The sequence below is a fragment of the Pipistrellus kuhlii genome, unplaced genomic scaffold (assembly GCF_014108245.1).
Source record: "Pipistrellus kuhlii isolate mPipKuh1 unplaced genomic scaffold, mPipKuh1.p scaffold_m20_p_4, whole genome shotgun sequence".
Classification (NCBI taxonomy): domain Eukaryota; kingdom Metazoa; phylum Chordata; class Mammalia; order Chiroptera; family Vespertilionidae; genus Pipistrellus; species Pipistrellus kuhlii.
The window spans coordinates 73,436,877-73,456,042 of record NW_023425540.1 but is presented as its reverse complement, the minus strand read 5'-3'; the positions used below and the strand labels follow the sequence as shown (position 1 = coordinate 73,456,042).

The following is a 19,166-nucleotide window of genomic DNA, read 5'->3' as shown; positions in this document are numbered from 1 at the left end:
TAAACCCTGTGGGAATCTTAAAGTGCCTCCAAGGCATGGTTCTGGGGAGCTGTGGGGGTGGCAGGTCCTGAGTGCGGGATCCCAGGTGGGCTGACATTGTCTTTGGCATTCTAAGGGTCGGAAGAACATGGTCTATGGCTAAAGCAAATTCAGAGCATACCACTAGCACCCAGGCAGTTGGTGCAGTAGCTGTGGATTGGCCTTGGGAGTAGGGTGGAAGGAGCCAGATGCTCCACAGTGGTCCCCCGTTACTGGGCCAACCAGTGAAGAACAGGCAGGGCCAGGCAGAGTGGCCAGACAGGAATGTTTGGGGAGGTGGAAGGGAGGTTTCCACAGATGGACAAAGGCCAGGTCCATTCAGCCTGAGAGAACTGAGGTCTCTTAGTGTCCTGGGCAGGCTCCCAGGGCCTGAGGGCAGGCCAGAGTCCCGAGCCTTCCTCCCCTGAGGGCACTCACCATATTTAGCTGCCTTTGCAGCAGCAGCAGCAGCAGCGGGAGTCCCGACCCCTGGAGAGAAGCCGCAGAGGGTGAGGCCTCTCCCTGTGGCCTTCTCCAGGACACCCCCACCCCCAACCCCGCTGGAACAGACACTACCTGCAATGCCTCCAATCCCAGGAATGCCACCAGCCCCACCAGGAATGCCGCCACCTCCAACACCGACACCAGGGAGAACTCCGGCTCCGGCTCCTCCGGCACCTGTGGGGATGGGGACGGTGCAGATGGAGCTCCCGGGGCCCCTCCTGAGGCTGGGAAGGAAGGCCACTCGGATGCTGGCACGTTAACCAGCACAGTCTCCTCTGGGAATGAAGCCCAGGCAACTCTGGCTGGGCCTGCTTGAGAAGGCCCCCACCCCACTGTTCATTGACTCACCCCCAAAGTGTCCATTTCAACACGCTCATTAAGGGACTTGTATGTTTTCAGACAAATCCCATTCTAATCACTGCCACATACTGAGAAACCACAAGCGGCCACTCCCTGGGCCAGAGGGGCCCCTGTAGGAATGTTCAAGGCTTCCTCTTGTGTTCCGAAGGCTCGGCCAAGTTTGTAATCCAAGCGCCTGGCTGCCTGGCTCTGGCAGTCCCTCGCTGTCCCAATCTCCGGCTCCCACATTCCACCCCTGGGGCCTGGAGGGAGAGCCTATGGGGCCTCTTAGGGGCCAGCCTCCCGCTCAATGCTGCCCTCCACATTTTCGCCCCCTCCACTGGCGGGCAGATGCTTTTGGTCTCACCATGGCTACACGCAGGGCTCCCCTGGCACTGAAGATGAACGTGAGGATGTTAGCCCCAGGGATCTGACTTTGAGCTGGGACTGCCTAGGACAGGGGGACAGATGCCCGTTCTGCTCACAGCATGGGCACAGGGGAGGCCAAGCCATGTCTGCCAGCCAAGGGGACATGAGCTTGAGGAGCCAGTTAACATTTTTATAGCACACACTAAATTGATACTAAACTGTTAAATTTTTAAAATGCTTATTCTAACCACCACAGTACCCATTCCCTCTGCACGGGCTCCGTCTTCCTGTTTTAACCACATGGCGAACTCCACCTATGTTTTAAGGCCTCGATCAAATGTCATTTTCTCTGAGAAGCCTTCTGATGTTCTTCCCCCAGTGGAAATAACTTCTCCCTCTTCTCGAGTCCCACAACAATGCCTCCAGCCTGCAGCAGAGCTCTTACCTGTCCCTGCCTGGGCTCTAGAACGGATGGGTAGAGGGAGTGTGGGAGTGAGGGAGGGAGTGAACGGATGGGTAGAGGGAGTGTGGGAGTGAGGGAGGGAGTGAATGGATGGATAGAAGGAGTGTGGGAGTGAGGGAGGGAGTGAAGGGTAATTAGATGGTGAGTGGATGGATGGATGGATGAAAGAATGGAAGGAGGGAGGAATGAATGGATGGAGGAATGAAGGGATGGATGGATGGATGGATGGACGATGGAGAGAGGGATGGAGGGAAGAGTAGATGAATGGATGGAGGAAGGCGAAATAGGTAGGGTTGAAAAAGCTGGACAAAGGCGGGTGTGCTGCGTTGGTTAGTTATCTGTGAGGTGCTGCCTTGGTTAGTTATCTGTGAGGCAGGCTCTCGGTGATAACAGCGATGCAGAGGTTGGGCGGCTGGAGCTAGCAGCTAGGGACTTCAGAGGTACTCACCATACTTTGCTGCTTTAGCTGCTGCTGCTGCAGCCTGGGGACCAACCCCTGGGGGAGGGGAAGGGGAGAGACTGAAAAATGTGGCCCTGCATTTCCAGGGGCCTCCATTCTAGCCCGAGGAGAGCCACCTGTTCACATGTGGGTGTGGGTGGGGGCATCACAGCCATCAGAGGCTAGTGGAGCGGTCCCGCCCAGGATCCTTCTTCGACTCAGATGGGGATCTGAGTGCAGGGTGGGCTGGCTGATTTCTGGACAGATCATAGCCAGCCCCAGAGCCCTGGAGCCAGGGTGACCAGTGCCCCTTTGGCTGGCCCCTTACCTGTCCCTGTTGGGTACCCAGTCTTGGCGCCGGCACCTGCTGCTCCTCCAGGACCATAACCTGTAAACAGAGAGGCTCAGTGGGCATCTGTGCAGGTCTCACTGCAGTAGCCCCCCTGCCCTACCCATTCAGAGTCTCTACCATGTCACCCCCAGTCAGAGTTAAAACATATTCATATATGTGTCGGGGATGGTAACTCCCACTGTTCAGACTAAAACACTGAGGCTCGGGGAAGAGGCGGGTTCTCGCTTGTGTGAGGGCCAGGCTTGAGAACCAAGCTGTCTGAGTCCAAGTTCCACGTTCCTTCCTTAGGGAATTCCCTTTCCAAGCCCACCCCCACCCAGCAGGGTGCTCTCCCAGCTCTTGCCAGGACCCTGCATCTGGAGAGACCCGGAAGCCCAATGGTCCGGGAGGGCCTTACTCACCATAGGGCAGTTTCCCTGTACTGTAGGGCAGTCCGTAGCCACCTGCGGAGAGGGGAGGGGAGGCTCAGGTGCTGCCCCAGTACAGCCCATGCCTTGCTGGGCTCCGACTATCTTGGTGGCAGATCTATTCCCACAGAGGCTGAGGCCTGAGACCCTCCCCGGGGTCATGGCAGCCCACGGTTGCTCTCAGCAGAGCAGAGGCTCTGGGTGGAAGAGGGAGAGGGGGCACCCCACCAGCTCCCTAGAGTCTGAGTAGCTTCCTTACTCCCTTCTCCAACAAGGAACAGCTCATTGAGTGACGTCTGAGGGGTCTTTCCAACGAACAGTGTTTCTTACCATCAGCACCGATGGTTTCCTATCAGGGCTGTGGGTCTCTGTGCCTGTGTGCGTGTGTGTGTGTGTGTGTGTGTGTGTGTGTGTGTGTGTGTGTGTGTATGTACAGGTGTGCATGTGAGTGAGGCCAACACCCGCAGGATGGCTTCCCCATGCTTTTCTTTGCTGGTGACCAGAAGTGGTGTTCAGTACACAGGTTTCTTGACACCCCCCACAAGAGACACCGGTGACCAAAGATGTGCCCCCACAAGATGCCTCCTCAGTGGTGAGGCCCGGTGAGACATGCCTCTTGAATCCTCCTTCTGACTTACCTGGCAGCTTGGGTGCCTTGATGGGGTACCCCAGTGGGACTCCAGGCTGCTGACCCCCAAAGGGTCCAACTCCTGTGAGAATAAGGAGAACAAAATCAGGGCCTAGCAACTTGAGCCAGCAGCTCCCGCTGAGCCACCAGCCTTACTCTCCACTTTCTGCTCAGATAGAATGAGCCCCGCTGTATCCACAAAGCATCCTGCCCAGAGGGCATTCCTGCCTGCTGTCACTGATCAGCTGAGCCCTTCCAGTGCTGGGCCATGGCCTACAGAAAGCTGCAGAACTCTCCCCCTTCCTGGGGCCTGGGCCTCAGCTGGGACCTGCAGCCCTTTGCAGCATGCGGCTCAGACTGGTAGGCTTTCTGGACTCATGTGGGCTGCTACACAGGAGGGTTGGACTGGGGAAGCAGAACTGTAATGGATACCACTTTGTCTGGAGCCAGTCCCTCTCCCTCTTCCATCCAGGGCTTCCTCTCTCCCGGAGCAATGGGCATGATGGACACTGGACAGGCCTGATGGGATTCTGAATGCCCAGCCCCTGCCAGGGTGAGTGCCTCTCCTTGGCTGGTCTCCCTACTGGCCTGCCCACCCACAGGGGACTAGCACCTTGTCTCACCTGGGATTCCAGCAAAAGCTCCCCCTCCACCTGCAATGATAAGGAGTCATCACTGTAGTCCGCCTCGGGTGCAGGGCTCCGAGGCACCCATGGGTGGTGCCAGGCAGCACAGAGGGCTGGGCAGTGGCCATTTCTGCCCAGATTTCCAGGTTGATGCTGCCTCACCCACACTTGGGATTTCTGAGAGGTGTCCTGTGCATCTCAGCCACCAGTGCCAAGGCTGGAGCACAGGGGTGCCCACGCAGAGGGCCCTGAGCCCAGGCTCCCCGGCCCCACTCCTGCTCCCCTCCACAGGGGCCTGAGGGTAGATACAGATTCCCACCCTGGGTCCCCAGCCCACGGGTCACATACCTGGGGTCTTGGCCTTGACTCCTGTTCCGGTGGGAACCCCAGGGAGCACCCCCACACCTGGGAACCGAGCTCCTGTGAGAGCAAAGGGGGTCTGGCAGTGAGGGTGGGAAGGCAGGCCTAGAAGGCCCAACCTGGCTCCCACACCACCCCTGGGTCACCAAGTTGACCTCCTTCTGCACTGACCATCAGTGATGTCATAACTCATGTGGTGGTGGCTTCTCTTCCCTGTTTGACTCGGGAGACCTGACTTTTGGTGCCATTTCCTGGCTATATGACCTTATGCCTCAGCTGGCCTTGTCCCTGCGCTGGGATGAAGTTCCAGCCACCCTGTCCACCCTTATCAAGGAAGGCAGACAGCACAAGCCAGCACTGTGGGAAGCCTGTGCCCACCACCAAGCACACAGCCCTCTGCTGTGGCCGGGGACTCCGCACTTGCCAGTGTCTGGCCCTCCCACCTCTCCTGTCTCCCCTGGGACTGGGCCACCTGGGACGGAGGGAGGGACACTGTCAGCAAATCTCCCAGAGCAGCCCAAGCCTGGGCTTTTAGGGGAATTCAAGCGGTCACATGTTGGGTGGGTGGCCAGGCCTGGCAGGGAGAGGAGGGTGAGAGGGCAGCTCTGAGGGTCCCCTACAGGGCGGATGTGCTCTGGGCGGGCTCCCTGGTGACTCATGGCTTTTGGGAATCAGCTGGCTACACCAGGGACTTGGTGTGTCCCCAGGGGCCCACCTCCGGCTGTAACCATGATCTGGGTCAGGGTCTGGGGCCAGAGCTTGGTAGGATGAGGGGAAGCTGACTGGCCTTCCTGGGGAAAGAGGACAGGGCCCCTGTGTCCCTTAGCCTGAGCTTTGATGCTCTGGTGGCCTCCGCTTGCAGGGAGTTGAGAGGCCCCAAGGTCAGTGCCAGGAGAGGGTCTCCATACTGAAGGAGGGTCCCCTTCTTCTCTGTGGTTTTACCTGTGCCTGGGAGCACGCCTCCTGGGTATACACCTGGCAGGCCCACACCTGTGGCCAAAAGACAGCGGAGCCATGAGCAGCGCCCCTGCCTCCAGCAGCCCCTCCCTGGCCCCCCCTCCACCGCTCCAGGCTCACAAACCAGCCCCCCCCAGCGCCTGGCAAGGACAGCCAGGGACATGTGTTGTGGCCACAGCCTTCCTCCCCTGAGCTTCAGAAGTCATCTGCAAACCCTTCTGTGCAGGGATTTATCTTGTCTTCTGGAGCCTGTTTACACGGCCGCCCGGCCCACCTCTGGGCTAACGGCTTCCAGATGCTCCTTCCCCGCTGTGTGGACTCAGGCAGGCCTTTGTTTAACCTGAAGTCACTTCCTCAAGGGCTTGGTGCCGAGGGGAGTCCAGGCTCCTCTGGCCACCCTGGCTCTGCTGTGGCCACCAAGGGCCCTCTGCCCTGACTCCGTGCCGAGCCTCAGTGTCCCCATCTGTCCCCTGATGTCTGCCACGGGCCTGGCCCTGAGGCCCCTTTTTGTCCCCAGGTCCTGGAAGGAGGGCCCAGAATGTGGGCTGGAGTCCCTCTCCCCATTTTGAACTGGGCCCCACACTTTGGGGCGGCCGCTCTTCCCTGCCCCGCTGCAGCCAGGCCCCACCTGTCCCGCCCAGTGCACAGGTGAGGACCTCAGCCCCTCCCTGAACCTGCTGTCCAGCCCCAGGGACTCCAGACTGACCGGGCACTTTCCCGGGCTTCCCTCCGGCTCCGACTCCGACTCCCGCTCCGGGCACCGCTGCACCTGGCATGGAAGGGACCGTGTCAGAGCCGGTGTCACCAGCCTTCAGCCTTTACCTGGGCAACTCAGGGCTAGCCACCATACCTGTAGACACGCCTAAGCCACCGACACCGCCAAGTCCACCAACACCACCAAGGCCACCGACACCGCCGAGCCCGCCGAGTCCACCAACACCGCCGAGCCCAGCACCTACAGAGCCAGGAGTGGAGAGGCGAGGAGTCATGCCAGGCGCAGTGGGCGGTGGGCGGGTCCAGGTGCATGCGGAGAGCCCAGAGATGATATCTGATCGTGCCACCTCCTCGCTTGGAGACTGGCTGCCTCCCTGAGCCCCAGGAGATTAGAGATGAGAATCCCGCCCGCCCCCCAGGAAATGTTCTCTGCAGAGTGTAGAGCCCACGGAGGCGAGAGGGTCGATGGCACGTCCCAGGCAGTCACACTCACCAGCCTTGGCAGCAGCTTTATAGGCTGCAGCCGCGCCAGCCGCCCCGCCAGGCCCCAGAGCCCCCGGGAAGGCGCCCCCAGGAAAAGCGCCGAGCCCTGTAGAGGGGAGGAGAGGGTGAGGTCCTGAGCCCACCCAGCCCCGCCCAGGAGGCACATTGAGGTGGCTCTCCCGTTCTCTGCAGGACTTCCACGCCAAGCAGTGGCCCCGGGGCCAGGATCAGTGCTGGAGAGCAACAGGTGCCGGATGGTTCTACCCAGCCTGACAAAACTGCAGGATCGCTTGGGATCAAACTTCCACACCCCCTCCTCCAGGAAGCCTTCCTGAAATCCTGCTGAGCTGAGCAACTCCTCTGGGCTCCACTGGCCCCTGCATTATACTAGGACTTAGGATGCAGCGATTACTTCCTTGTGTCCTGGGAAGCTGCTTAGGGCAAGTGGTCTCAGCATCACCCTCACGCCAGCGCCCAGGGCTGGCCCGGCCCACATGCCAGGCAGATACCCTGGCCTGGCTCTGGCCCCAAACGGACATCTTGCTTGCGTGTCAATACTAACCTGCCCCAGGGCCAGCGCCGCCGAGACCTCCGGCACCTGCAGGGAGAAGAGACAGAGCCGGTGAGGAGAGACTGGTGTGTGGGCATCATCCCTGGGTCCTGGGTGGGAAGGGTCTCATGATGGGCAGGCAGGAACCAGGCAGGGCTGTGGTCAGTGTGCAGCCACTCAGGACCCTACGCTGGACTCAAGCCTTCGGTACTCAGGGGCTGATGCTGATAAAACAGCAGCTACCATTGAGTGACCAGCTGCTATGGGCCATGTAGATGTAATTGCATTGACCATTCCCCTCCCCCCATAATGCACCTAGGCCAGGCCTGGCTTCCCCTAGAAGGCCTGCCAGTGAATGGGAGGCTCAGCAGGGCTTTCTCTGAGGGTGGAAGCTGAGGAGAGTCTGTTAGCAAGACCTGATCCAGGCCAGGCCCTGCCCGGCTCCCACATTAGCCTCCACCCCAGACCTCTCTTCCGCTTCCTTGCAGGTGTCTCCTGGCTCAGCCCATCCCCTCTCCCTTGTATCTGGAGACCCTCCAGCTCCCAGCATCTGTCTATGTGTCCATCCAGCCTGCCTACAGTCCAGGAGCCTCCTCGAATTCAGACAGATGCTAAAATGTTTATGAGAAGTCAAATGGTCCCTCTGGCTCTCTCCTTCTCACATCTGGGCCCAATCGCTCCTTTCCCCCCTCCAGGAGACATTCCAGGGCTTCGGCCAGGACTGATGGGCAATCAGGTTCACAAGCGTGCGGGGTTTGTTTCCAATTATGTGAGAATCTCTGCTGCGAGGACCAGTCTGGCGGCCTGGCTGTCAGGGTCCTGAGCCCAGGGAAGCCCTCTCGGGGGACTGACCCCAGCCACGGGGAACTGCCAAGCCTGGAGCGTCTACCTGGCTTTCCCTGGGCGTGGTCTCCCCCCCCCCCCCCCCCCCTTCCCCGCTATTTCCTACTCTGTGAGTTGGCCTCCTCTGAGACTCAGCCAGCCCCTTGGGTAAGATGGGTCTCGATCTCTGGCTAATCTTCCTTCCAGGCTAATCTTCCTTCCTGGTGTGGGTCAGGCCCGGCCTGGGGGCAGGGAGTTCATTTCCCAGCACTGTGGGCCCTGCCCCTCCCCATCTCTGCCTAGGGCTTCTTTCAAGCCAGGCCTGTTTCCTGAGCTCCCACAGGGCTGGGACCTTTCCTGAGCACAGCGGGGCTGGAAGAGAAGATGGGAACTGAACAGGAAGTGAGAAGAGGCTGGGACAGGTCGGGGTGGGAGCAGGCAACCTCTCTGGTGCCATCTGTCCTTTCCCACCCTCCTCCCGAGGTGCCTGGTCCCAAGGCCGCCCTCCACCATGACCAGCCCCCTCCCGTTTGCCCTCCTCCCTTTGGACTCACCTGGTCCAAATCCCCCAAGGAGTCCACCAGCCCCTGGAAAGGAGGGAAGAAGGGGTGAGATGTTGGCCACACACAGCAGGGAGCCCAGGGCCCTGGCCAGTCCAACCCCCTCTCTTCCTGGAATCAGAGAGCCCTGGATTCAAATGCTGCTACTCATGCCGACTCCATGCGTGTAGGAGCAAGTCTCTTCGCCTTTCCGAGACTCAGTTTCCCTACTTAGAAATGATCACTGTGTCCCTGACCTTCCTGGGACCAGTAAGATCAGGAGCAGAAAGCACCTCATGTGCGCAGCATGCCAGGGTGTCCAGTGGGTGTGGCCCGTCCCTTCCAGTCCTCTCGTGTGGGTGGTTGGCCTCCAGCTGGTGCTCAGGGTGTGGGTGTTGCTGGCTCCCAGCTGCCTGGTCCCCCGCGGAGAGCCCGGCCAGAGCCGGCGTGCCGAGGCCCACATGGAGCAGCTGCCAGGCCACCCACCCTCTACGTGCCAAGGGATTAATTGTTCCTAAGCATGACACACACTGCCCATGCCCCGTTCCATCTTGCCCCGGGCAGGCCCGGACATCCCCCTGGCCCGGATGGGAGCGAGGAACTGCCCGAGGGAAGGAGGGGGACTGTGGCTTTGACCTGGCTTTGGTAGCTGAGTCCTGATGACCTCGGGGAGGTTGTGGGATCCAGACCCTTTTCATCAGAAGGAGATACCCTGACTTTTTTTGGGGGGGTCTACTGCTTCACCTTGCCCTGAGGGTGCTTTCGGAAGCCTAACATGAATCATGAATAAAAGCTTCACTTTCGTGACCACCCATTATGGGGTTCTATTCGGTTTTCTCAGCCTTCCCTCCTGAACTTAATCACAACCTGCCCCGTAGCCTCCCTGAGATCAGTCAGTCCCCCCCTCTAGCTTTGCAGTCACAACCTTCACAATTTGGTTCTTCTTGGCTATGCATGGACCTATTGCCTCATCTTGGCTATCCAGTCCTTCTCGGCATTCTTTCTACCATCAAAGACCCTGCTGAGAAGGTCCCTCCAAGGAGGCAGGACGCAGGTTCCAGCAGGATAAGCAGTGGATTCCCAGGGCTCCGGCTTTGCTGACCCCCAAATCCCAGGAAAGCCGTCGCCCTGGCTGCCTGCCCTTCTGCCTCTCCCTGGCCCGGCCCAGCCCTGGTATTTCACAACCCGGATGGGCTGGCAGGGAGGGGGATGTGGGTCCTGCAGATTCATCTGCAATTGGATCATCCAGCCAGCGGCTGGTTTCATAAGAGCCGCTGGACACCCAAGCTGTCCCAGAGTCTCGGACTGCAGAGCCAGGGAGACACAGAGCAGGGGGTGGGGGTGCCAAGGCCACATGTGGAGTATCTCACGCCAGTGGGGTCACACATCTGGACAGAGACACCATTTCCTCCACCTGCTCCTTATCCACCCGTGCTTCCTGGAAGGACACGCCCTCCCTCCTTCCTGGGGGTGTGTTCTTTGGAACCGGTGGTGGACCCTGGTGTCCCATTCGGCAGGGCCAGGACAAGCTAGTCACAGCTCCTTCCTGGAAAACTCCATGGTCTGGGCAGCCAGAAGGGGCCTGGGATCAAGACTCCTCTGGGGCCAGGGTCAGAATCCAACCTTGGGATTTAATTTCAGGCTTGGTCTGGAGTCAGTCCAGCTCTGACTCTAGGACAGGGGCTCAGATAGTCATCAAGGGTCAGGGATATGGAGGGCCTTGGCCTGGGGTTGGAGAGGGCTTGGTCTGAGTCAAGAGACCATCCAGGTGGAGTCTGGAGCCTACCCTCTGTGCCTGAGTCCCAGAATGACACTCACGCATGGTGGCCTCTGGAACATCAGCCCCTACCTGTGTCCTGAGCCCCAGGGCTGTTTCTGAGGCCATGTGCATAGGAACAGGGCAGCTGGGCACATAGGCACTTATAGAATAGATGCTGGACCCTCTTCGCACAAGCTGCTGCCAGCTTCCTGTCCCTGAGCCCTGCGGTCCGGCCCCAGCCTGCTCATACCGGGAGACTGGTACGGCCCACCACTTCCTTCCTGCCTCTTGCCCTTGCTAGCTGGGCCTCCCCTCCCCTGTCCCCTGGCTCACTATCAGTGCCCTGAGACCTCAGGTCTTACCTGGCTTGGGTGGTTTGCCTCCAGGTCCCAGCCCTGCAGAAGGAAGAGATGGTAGTGAACGGGGAGCCCCAGCACCCCTGTCTTATTATTTATACCCTCAGGGCAAAGCAAGAGCACGGTGGGGTCTTACTCTCCAAGCCCTAAAAGGGCGGTCAGGGGCAGCCCTCCCTCCGGACAAGGAGCTGCTGGGAGCCCAGTGTCTAGGCACCCAACTCCATCCCTGATTTGTGGTTTTTTCTCTCAGCCAGCATTTTAGGAGTGTTGTGGAGGAGAAGGCAGGGGCCATCAGAGAGAAAGCCTGGGGGAGGGGCTTGGGATGCCAGCCGGTTCCAGTTCTCAGTCAAGTCTCTCCTCAAGAGGCACTGGGTCTATAAAAAAGGAACCCTTGATGCTTGGACTTTCTGGGGTTCTGAGGTTTGAGGACCTGTGTAGGCTGGAGTGACACGGAGACCCCATCAGTGAGGAAACAGATATGGTTTCTGCACTCACCTCCTCCTCCCAGGCCTCCGAGACCAGCCCCTGGGCAGGGGGGGGGGGGGGAGAGAAAGAAGAAAGAGAAACATCAGTGCCCCTGCCAGAAAGCCACCCTTCAACCCATGGTCAAATCCATCCCTGCCTCTCTACATGACCTCAGACAAGCCTTTACTTCTGTGAGCCTCAGTTTCCTCATTTGTCTCCGAGGGCCAAAAGCCCTGAGCTAGTTTGTGCTTGAGCGTGTGCTGGTAGCACCCCTCACTTCCATGTCAGTTCTGAGCACTTAGATACCTTTTAAGTATCGAAAATATTACTTTGTTCTTTCAATCTACTTGAAAACATTATGCTTTTTTTCTAAATGGCATTGCTCCAACTTTCCCCCATTTTCTTTTGGTGCATGGCCATTGCTTTTATATTGTTTTTACTTGAAAAACACTTCACCATATTGCACAACAGATCACATATTCATACTTTTCAGCAACTGGGTAGTGTTTCAGAGTTTACTTAATCACACCCTCCCGCCGGGTGGGTTTCTTGTTTTACAGTTTTGCCAACACCACACCTATGAACCTCATTGCAGACCATTCTTTTCCTCTTCTTTGCAATTTTCCCCTCTACATGGATTTCCAGCGTGGGGTGAACGGTTGGAAGGCTGTGCATGGCAGGCGTGCGTGAAAGCACTCACTTTCCTAGAGCCTCAAAAGCACTGTCATCTTTCAGAAGATTTATGCCCTTAAGAGTTGTAAAATGGTGTCACGCAAACTGCTTTTGTTAAGTAGCAGTGACTTGCGGGTCTTCTGTGGTGGGCATGGCAGTGTTCCTCCCTTCTGCAACACCAAAATGTGCATCTCTCACGGATGCACCACAGGCTTCTTCTCCCGGGTGTGGGGAAGCTCCATGTATGTTACCTGGGAAATAGCCTCCTCCGGGCAGTCCTCCGGGAACTCCTCCAGGAATAGCTCCTGGGACCCCTGGAAGGAAGTAGGCAGAGTCCTCTATTAGCCAGAACTAATAAAAACATGATAGCAACGTGATGGTGATGATGATGATGATGATGAAAATCCACAAAGCAATTTTTGTTTTCAAAGCATTTTTTCTTTTTCTTTTCCATTGATGCTCTGCAAAGTGGCCCTGTGAGGTGGGAAGGGCTGGGATTATTATTTTCATTTTAACAGATGGAGGGACATGCCTGGGGTCACACAGCTGGAAAGAGATGGTGGAGCCTGGGTTCAAACTCAGGCAACTCCTCTCCCCGGAGAGGGCCTGGCATGAGGCTGGGCCTGAGCGCCTGTCGACGAACGGCCAACTGTCTCCAGCCCTAGAGCAGCGTGGGCCCGGGCCAGCAGGGCTGTGGCGGGGCTGTTAGCGAGCGGTAAGGAAGTGCGGCCCCTGCCAGTAAAAGCGCAGCCATTCCCACACTGATAGGACGGCGTGAGGTCAGCGTCCTCAGCCGCTGGGCAACAGGGGATGGGTGGGGCTCTGGCTGTCTGACACGGGCCTGTCTTGGGAGGCGCCGGGCCCCGGAGGGGGACACCATGAATGAGCAAAGTGAATAGTTTCCTAAGGAAAAGCGGGTTCATGGGCCAGGCCAGGGGCTGTCTGCCCAGCCGAGATCACGAGTTCAGTCCCCACGGCCGGGGGAAGCGCTCACTGGGGAACGCTGTGGGGCTGGGCCTGGTCATGGCAACCGAGGATCCTGGTGCAAGCCAGGCCCTCACTCCGCCACCACAGAACGGCCCCAACCCCGACAAGTCTCCTTGCCAATGCCCCAGCCCCAGCATCGCCCCACTGAAAGGAGCAGGCTGGGCGACAGTGCCGGTCAGTTCTGCAGGGTGACCAGAGGCCTCGTGGACAGACATCTGGCCCCTGTGGCCTGGTGATGCTGCACAGCTGGGCCTGTTGGCCCCAGGGCCCTGTCAGCCTCAGCCACAGCCCGGCAGGGTAAGGGATGCCAAGCTGTCACAGCCACTCTGTGCCAAAGTCCTGGCGCCACCCCCCCTCCCTCCCCCAGGGCCTGCCGTCCCCCAGGAACTGCGATCCAGGCCTAGAGCGTGCAAGCAATCTGGTCAAAGCCTCGGGGGCTCTAAGTGGTGGCCTAAGGAGGGTGGGCCGGCTGGGAACGAGCGCTCCGGCCCTGTCATGTGTTGCCAAGCGCACACATGGCCTTCTTGAGCCTTTGATGCCTTCCCTGGCTCTGGTCCCCAGCTCTGAGCCCTGTTTCTTATGTGCCCTCCCTGGTGCAGCCCAGGCCTGTCTCTGCCTCGGCCTCTCTCCCTCCTGTCCAGCTCCGGAGCGATGGCAGGAGCAGGGCCTGGGGTGGAGGGAACAAGGGGCTCAAGACGACCCATCTGCCTCCACTCCTGGCTATGCCACATCTGGGTGACCTTGGGCAAGTCACTTCACCCCTCTGAGCCTCAGTTTCCTCTTCAGCCAGGTGGGGCCGATAACGGCTGCCTTGCAAAGTTGTTGAGCTGCCCTGCCCTGGACTTGGCACGCAGTAATTGCTCAAACAAAAGATGGTGACCCCTCCTCTCCACATCACCGCACAGCACACGGCCTGGGGTCAGGTAAACAGGATGCGTCCAGTAAATGATGTGTGAATGGGGGCGGGGGCAGGCGAGGATGCTGCCAGTGGGTCTGGGTTCATTCTGTTCTATCCCCAACCAACCTTGGGGTCTCCCACCTTGGGCCTGGCTGACCCCCTCCTTCCTCTCTTGGGGTTCTGCTCTCCCACACCCGCTGGTGACCAAGCCCCTCCCGGGCCTGCCAGCTCCTCCTCTGCTTCCTCTCTCCCCAGCGCCTACCCATCTCCTCTTCCCCATCCCCACCCCCGTGATTCAAATCCCAGCAGCTTGTGCCAAACTCCGTGCCTGAACCATGACAGCCTGGGGAGCTGCGGATTTTGATCCCCCGTTTGCACTGAGGAAACGGAGGACACTCAGTGGGCGTAAAGGGTGCCCTGGCCTGCCTTCTCTCTCCAAGTGCAGGAGGGGGGAGAACATGATAAGACCGGAGGGACTTGGAAAAGGCGGCAGTCACCGCTCACCTCTCACGCTTCGGTCCGTCATCTTCGCTCCTTGGCCCGGGCAGTCTCTCCTGCCAGAAATGCCTTCTCCTCTCTCCAAGTCCTACCCTTCCACCAAGACTGAGCTCAGATCCTCCCTCCTGCCTTCTCTCAGCCTTCCATTCTCACTGCTTAGCTGGCCCAGAGTAGCTGGCCGGCAGCATGCTTGTCATGTTTTATGTGGGTTTGAACGTTTCACTGGCTAGCCCAGGGTGAACTCGTCTCCTGCATTGTAGGGTCATGATCCTCGACTCTCAGGGATCATAATGGTCTTCGGGGCTGGGCTGAAGTCCCTTCTGCAAGCATCCCCCGGTGCTCCTGCTTGCACGCCTCCAGTGACAGGAAAACCACCACCTCTGACGCTCTCAGCTCTTCCTGCAGAGAGATCTCCCTCCGATCAATTTAGACTGACCATCTATCTCTCTAATTCTGCCTCCCACGGCCCTATAGACCGAGGCCCATCTGTCATCCAAGGATAGCTCCTCAAATATCGACCTTTCTTTAAAGGTCTAACTCAAATGCCACTTCCGCTGGGAAGCCCTCCCCGGTTTCCTGCGACTCCTCCAGGCACCCCAGCCTTAGTCCTGTCTGCTTTCTCCACCATTGAACTCTGCTCCCCACTAGACAAACCATGGCGTGAGTAGCGAGAGGGAAATTTAAGCTTATCAATGTGCAGTAATTACAAGGGTTGATCAGCTCAAGTTGGCAAATTCTGAATAAGTAGATAGATCCTCTTAAAAGTTCACATTTCCACAGCCCTCTTACTTGATACATTCTTGGCAGTTGTCTCATTGCCGGAGCCTCCCACCAGCCCTAGGAGATAGTGGGGCCGGGATGTTTCTGCCCATTGTCCAGCCAGGGAAACCAAGAGCCAGTGACATGAAGTGCCTGGCCTGGGACCTATAGCTGAACCCAGTCACACACAGGGCTTTGGGCTCCAAGTTCAAAGACCTGGGAGAAGGTTGTTTAGGAGCAGCAGTGAGCCAGCGGTCCTCGGGAGGGGCTTTGCCAAGCCCAGGTCCAGAGGGCCGGCCTGGGGAGCAGCTAAGACCACATGGAGCTGTTTGTTGTTGGCATGGAGAAGGGCTGCCAAGGGCTTTTCACACACCACCTGCCCTCCAGTGGGTGACGGGATCCCGCGCTGGGCACGCCTGCCCTCCTGCCTTGGCCTTAGTGGACACGGAGAGCAGGATTAACCCCTAAGCCAGAGGTCCTGGGCCCTGGAGGCTCACTGAAGTCACCGGTGACAAAATCTCCGTGTCAGGGTCCTCCACAGGCCAAATGAAGCAGGAATTCTTGGGTGGGACCTCCACATCAGAATTGTTCCTAGTTCTCTGGGGAACTCCAATGTGTGGCTAGGAGTTGAACACTCTCCTTCCCCCCACAACCCCACCCACCAAAAAAAAAAAAAGAGAGAAACGAAAGCCCCTCTTCCAAATTGTCCCAGTCCTGCAATCGGGGGGGGGGGGGGGGGGGGGAGAAAGTGATAATATTTCTGGGGGATGGGGAGATGCTGGATTTCTTCCCCTTCTCTCTCTCTTGGGGGTCTGAGACAGCTGGACCTCAAAGCTACTTTGGACCCATCCTAACTGGGTCTAGACAGCCCTTTCCATTACACAGTCATCCTGAGGAGCCCCTCCTTCCTGCCTCCACTGACAACGTGGTCCTTTGGATCTGGGGAACTCGTGGGGTGACACTGTCTTGGGGTGGGGGAAGCTGGGCTCCCCCAGCGTAGTCAGAGTCCAATGTGTGTGCGTGTGTGTGTGTGTGTCTTCAGCCTCCCTATTGCTTGACCTCTCTAGATTTTGGTAGGCTCTGGGCAAAGCCCCTAAATACCTCACCAATTTGCAGAGCCCTTATTTGGACCCAGTGCTCCGCCACCTGGGACAGAGCGGTGATTTATGTCTGCAAGGAAAGAACACGGCCAGCTGAGCATTCCGCAGTGCCACTGAGGGCACAAGCAGAAGGTGCCCGCTGCCCTGGGGCGTGCCCACCCTGGAGGGCTCAGTCCCAGGCCTGATCTTCCCCAAGTGCTGCCTGGCCCCCGGCCCCCACCCCCTCATCCTTCGGCCCAGGGCAGAGAGCTGGCAGGTACTAAAGCCCCTAGCACTGCCTCAGCCTGTCTGAACCTCAAGCTCCTCATTCGAGAAGCGAAGACAGTGGTTCTTCACGCTCAGGGTTAAGTGCTCCTGTGGGGATTAGCTGCCTCGCGCTCGGCGGGAAGGCAGGTACGTGTTCGGGGGCCACACCTTGGAGAGGGGAGGCCCAGACGGGTCCAGAGCGGCTGTTCTCAGGCCGCGGGGTGGCAGGTCCTCCGGGCCGCCTCGCTCCCCCCGCCGGGCTCCACCTGATGGCACGCACGTCGCACGGCCCCGCTCAGGTCCGGGGGCCGGTGACCTCTGTGCAGGAAGCTCCCGTTCCCAGCAGCGCTGGTCCAGAAAGCCAATCTCACGGAAACAGCTGCCGCTCCTGCCCGCTCCCCCACACCAGCCCCTGCCCAGCCCTGCTCCACCCTGTGCAGCCCCGTGCTGGTCCCCACTGCAGGTCTGGTTCTCATGGCAAGAGAACCTTACCCCATCCGGCACACCCCACCAAATGCCTTGTGAGCCTTCACTTCCCTTTTCCCAGGGCCGGGAGCACCGTGGCGGGTCACTCCCAGGGTCCCCAGGGGGTGTAGCCGCCCCACCGGGCTGCCCTTGGGACCTAGGCAGGACACACCCTGGATGGTCCAGGGCTGCCCTGAGGTCTGCTCCAGCCTCTGCCATGGCCACACTCCCTCTGCCAGGAGATGGACACGTTACCCAGCTTCCCCGTCCTCTCTTGTGTCACACACACACACACACACACACACACACACACATGCACATCCACATGCACACCTGGATACCAGATCTCCCATGTGTATAAGCCTGTCAGGTGGCAGACTTTTGCATATGCCAATAGGCACTTTCACATACCCTACAACCTCCTCCCCCCACAACACACACACACACACACACACACACACACACACCTACACCTGTCCAGGAATGAACTTGTGAACAGACATTTATCCCAGATACCTTCTCCACTATTTGATGACATCTTTGAAATACATACCCATGCCCACCTGTGCAATAGCATGCAACACACTCATTCATGTATGCATATATGTGTATGCACGTGTGTGTGTGTGCGCGCGCACACACACACACACACACACACACACACACACACATACTTCACACACACACTCAGAAGTCCCAGTCCTTCTCACCCAGGGACAGACCACAGCAGCAGCTTTCCAACCACAACCCCACGATCAACTCACCCTGACCTCCCGCGGAGGGGCTCCTGACTTCCCCGGGGACAAGGAACCCGAGGAAGTCACACAGTTCACTCTCTGGTTCGGGCCCCCTACCCGCAGGGCACGTGTGCCCCTGGGCTGGGTCCGCAGGTGTGCAAACTGCAGGTGCCTGCAGACCCAGCGGGAATGGTCCTTCCCCAGCATGCATCCAACACCCCCCAGGAGAGCACCGGGGACGGAGCAGGGGGCCCTCCATCCACCCAGGGCAGCAGCACCTGGACCCTCTGGGGACCACCCCAAACCGGGGGTACCCATGTGACAGGTTCCCTCAGCAGGGGCTGGGTCCGGGGAAGGGCAGCTCCAGGGACCCCGTGCCTGCCGGGCTCCTGCGGGGGAACCCTGGGAGGATGCTGGGGATGAAGGGCAGGCACCCTCTCACTGATGAGCCCAGACACCTGGCCGGGAGGATGGAGGGCTGCGGCGGCTCCGGGGACAGGGGGAGGCCTACCTCCAGGCTGCGAGGGGTGGATGATGGACAGCAGGAGCAGGAGGACTCCAGGCCACAGGGCTGCAGCTGTCGGACCCGCCATCTCAGGGAGAAATGCCCCAGCCTGCTCTCCGCGCCTCGTTTTATCCCCAAAGCGTAATTGCTGCCTCCTCGGCTGCGAGGGAAGAAGGGAGGGAGAGAGGGCGGGCAGGAGGGCCTGAGAAGGGGGAGGCCTGGGGGAGGGGGCCGCCGGGAGGAGGGGGGGCAATTACGAAAGGCCGCCTCGCAATCCTCCCAGGCTGGGTCTGAGTGGACTGGACTGTGGGCTTTTTTTTTTTCCCTTAGAACACATAGTCGCTCACGCGTGCGCGTACACACACACACACACACACACACACACACACACACACACACAGTTTTCCCCATCTCTCTCCTGCTTTCCCTCTGTGGCTGTTCTCTCACTGCTGGCCCCGTTCCCGCCAGAAAGTGTGAGGGGGGCCTCTGCCAGGACAGCCCTCGGGAGAGGAAGCAGGAGGGAGGGCCCTGCAGCCCGGCCAAAAATCCAGTCCTAGCCAAGTCCTGAGTGGCCAGGCCCCCGCCCCTCCGGCTGGGCCCCGGGCCCAGTGTGGGGACACAGGCCAGCTGTCCCGCGCCTCTGCCCCCACCCTGGCCCTCCAGACTTCCCCAACTCCCCCAGACCTGGCCACAGACAGGCCCTGCTTAAATCTGGGGAAGTGGGGTTTGGGGCTGGGCTGGGGGCTGGGGCCAGGGCCAGTGTCTACAGGCAGAATGGCCTAGAAGGCAAAGTCATGTCACTGTTGTCCCCCGAGACACCTGGGAGCTGGGAGGGAGACCCTGACATACTACACAGCTCCATTCTGCAGAGGCTAAGGTCTCAGCCTCCTGCCTGAAGCTGGGGGATGTGGGGGAGGGAGAGGGGTGGGCAGGTCTTTGATCCATGTCTGCAGAGGCTGAGGGGCTGCACGGGGGGAATGGCCCGGGAGTTAAGACCCTGTTGGTGTTGTTTCTTGGGGTGTCTTGGGGGCCACGTGGGAGATACTGGCACACCACAGGGGTCCCATTTACATGGATCAAGGTCACAGTCCCACACATGGGCTAGTGCAGGTCCAAGTGTCTGGCGAAGGTCAGTCTGGACCCCCAAGG

General features: G+C 59.2%; 1 protein-coding gene across 13 annotated transcripts in view; it reads right to left on the bottom strand.

Moving 5' to 3' along the window:
• ELN (elastin) overlaps nucleotides 1-18,226 on the bottom strand; it is a 31,543-nt gene extending 13,317 nt beyond the window's left edge. For 3 of the 13 annotated variants that reach the window (XM_045571190.1, XM_045571188.1, XM_045571191.1), the window contains exons 1-18: nucleotides 18,024-18,221; nucleotides 12,074-12,136; nucleotides 11,181-11,210; nucleotides 10,692-10,724; nucleotides 8,586-8,618; nucleotides 7,222-7,257; nucleotides 6,670-6,765; nucleotides 6,313-6,417; nucleotides 6,169-6,231; nucleotides 5,448-5,495; nucleotides 4,494-4,565; nucleotides 4,143-4,172; nucleotides 3,530-3,601; nucleotides 2,886-2,927; nucleotides 2,461-2,520; nucleotides 2,142-2,189; nucleotides 595-696; nucleotides 457-507 (exon numbers count right to left, since the gene is read on the bottom strand). In XM_045571190.1, the coding sequence (XP_045427146.1) occupies nucleotides 457-507; nucleotides 595-696; nucleotides 2,142-2,189; nucleotides 2,461-2,520; nucleotides 2,886-2,927; nucleotides 3,530-3,601; nucleotides 4,143-4,172; nucleotides 4,494-4,565; nucleotides 5,448-5,495; nucleotides 6,169-6,231; nucleotides 6,313-6,417; nucleotides 6,670-6,765; nucleotides 7,222-7,257; nucleotides 8,586-8,618; nucleotides 10,692-10,724; nucleotides 11,181-11,210; nucleotides 12,074-12,136; nucleotides 18,024-18,105 (1,066 nt within the window). In that variant the 5' untranslated portion in view covers nucleotides 18,106-18,221. Of the gene's footprint in view, nucleotides 1-456; nucleotides 508-594; nucleotides 697-2,141; nucleotides 2,190-2,460; nucleotides 2,521-2,885; nucleotides 2,928-3,529; nucleotides 3,602-4,142; nucleotides 4,173-4,493; nucleotides 4,566-5,447; nucleotides 5,496-6,168; nucleotides 6,232-6,312; nucleotides 6,418-6,669; nucleotides 6,766-7,221; nucleotides 7,258-8,585; nucleotides 8,619-10,691; nucleotides 10,725-11,180; nucleotides 11,211-12,073; nucleotides 12,137-18,023 lie in introns of all 13 variants that reach the window. The other 10 variants (XM_045571198.1, XM_045571199.1, XM_045571195.1 and 7 more) reach the window with 8 other exon arrangements.
• Nucleotides 18,227-19,166: the final 940 nt, after the last annotated feature.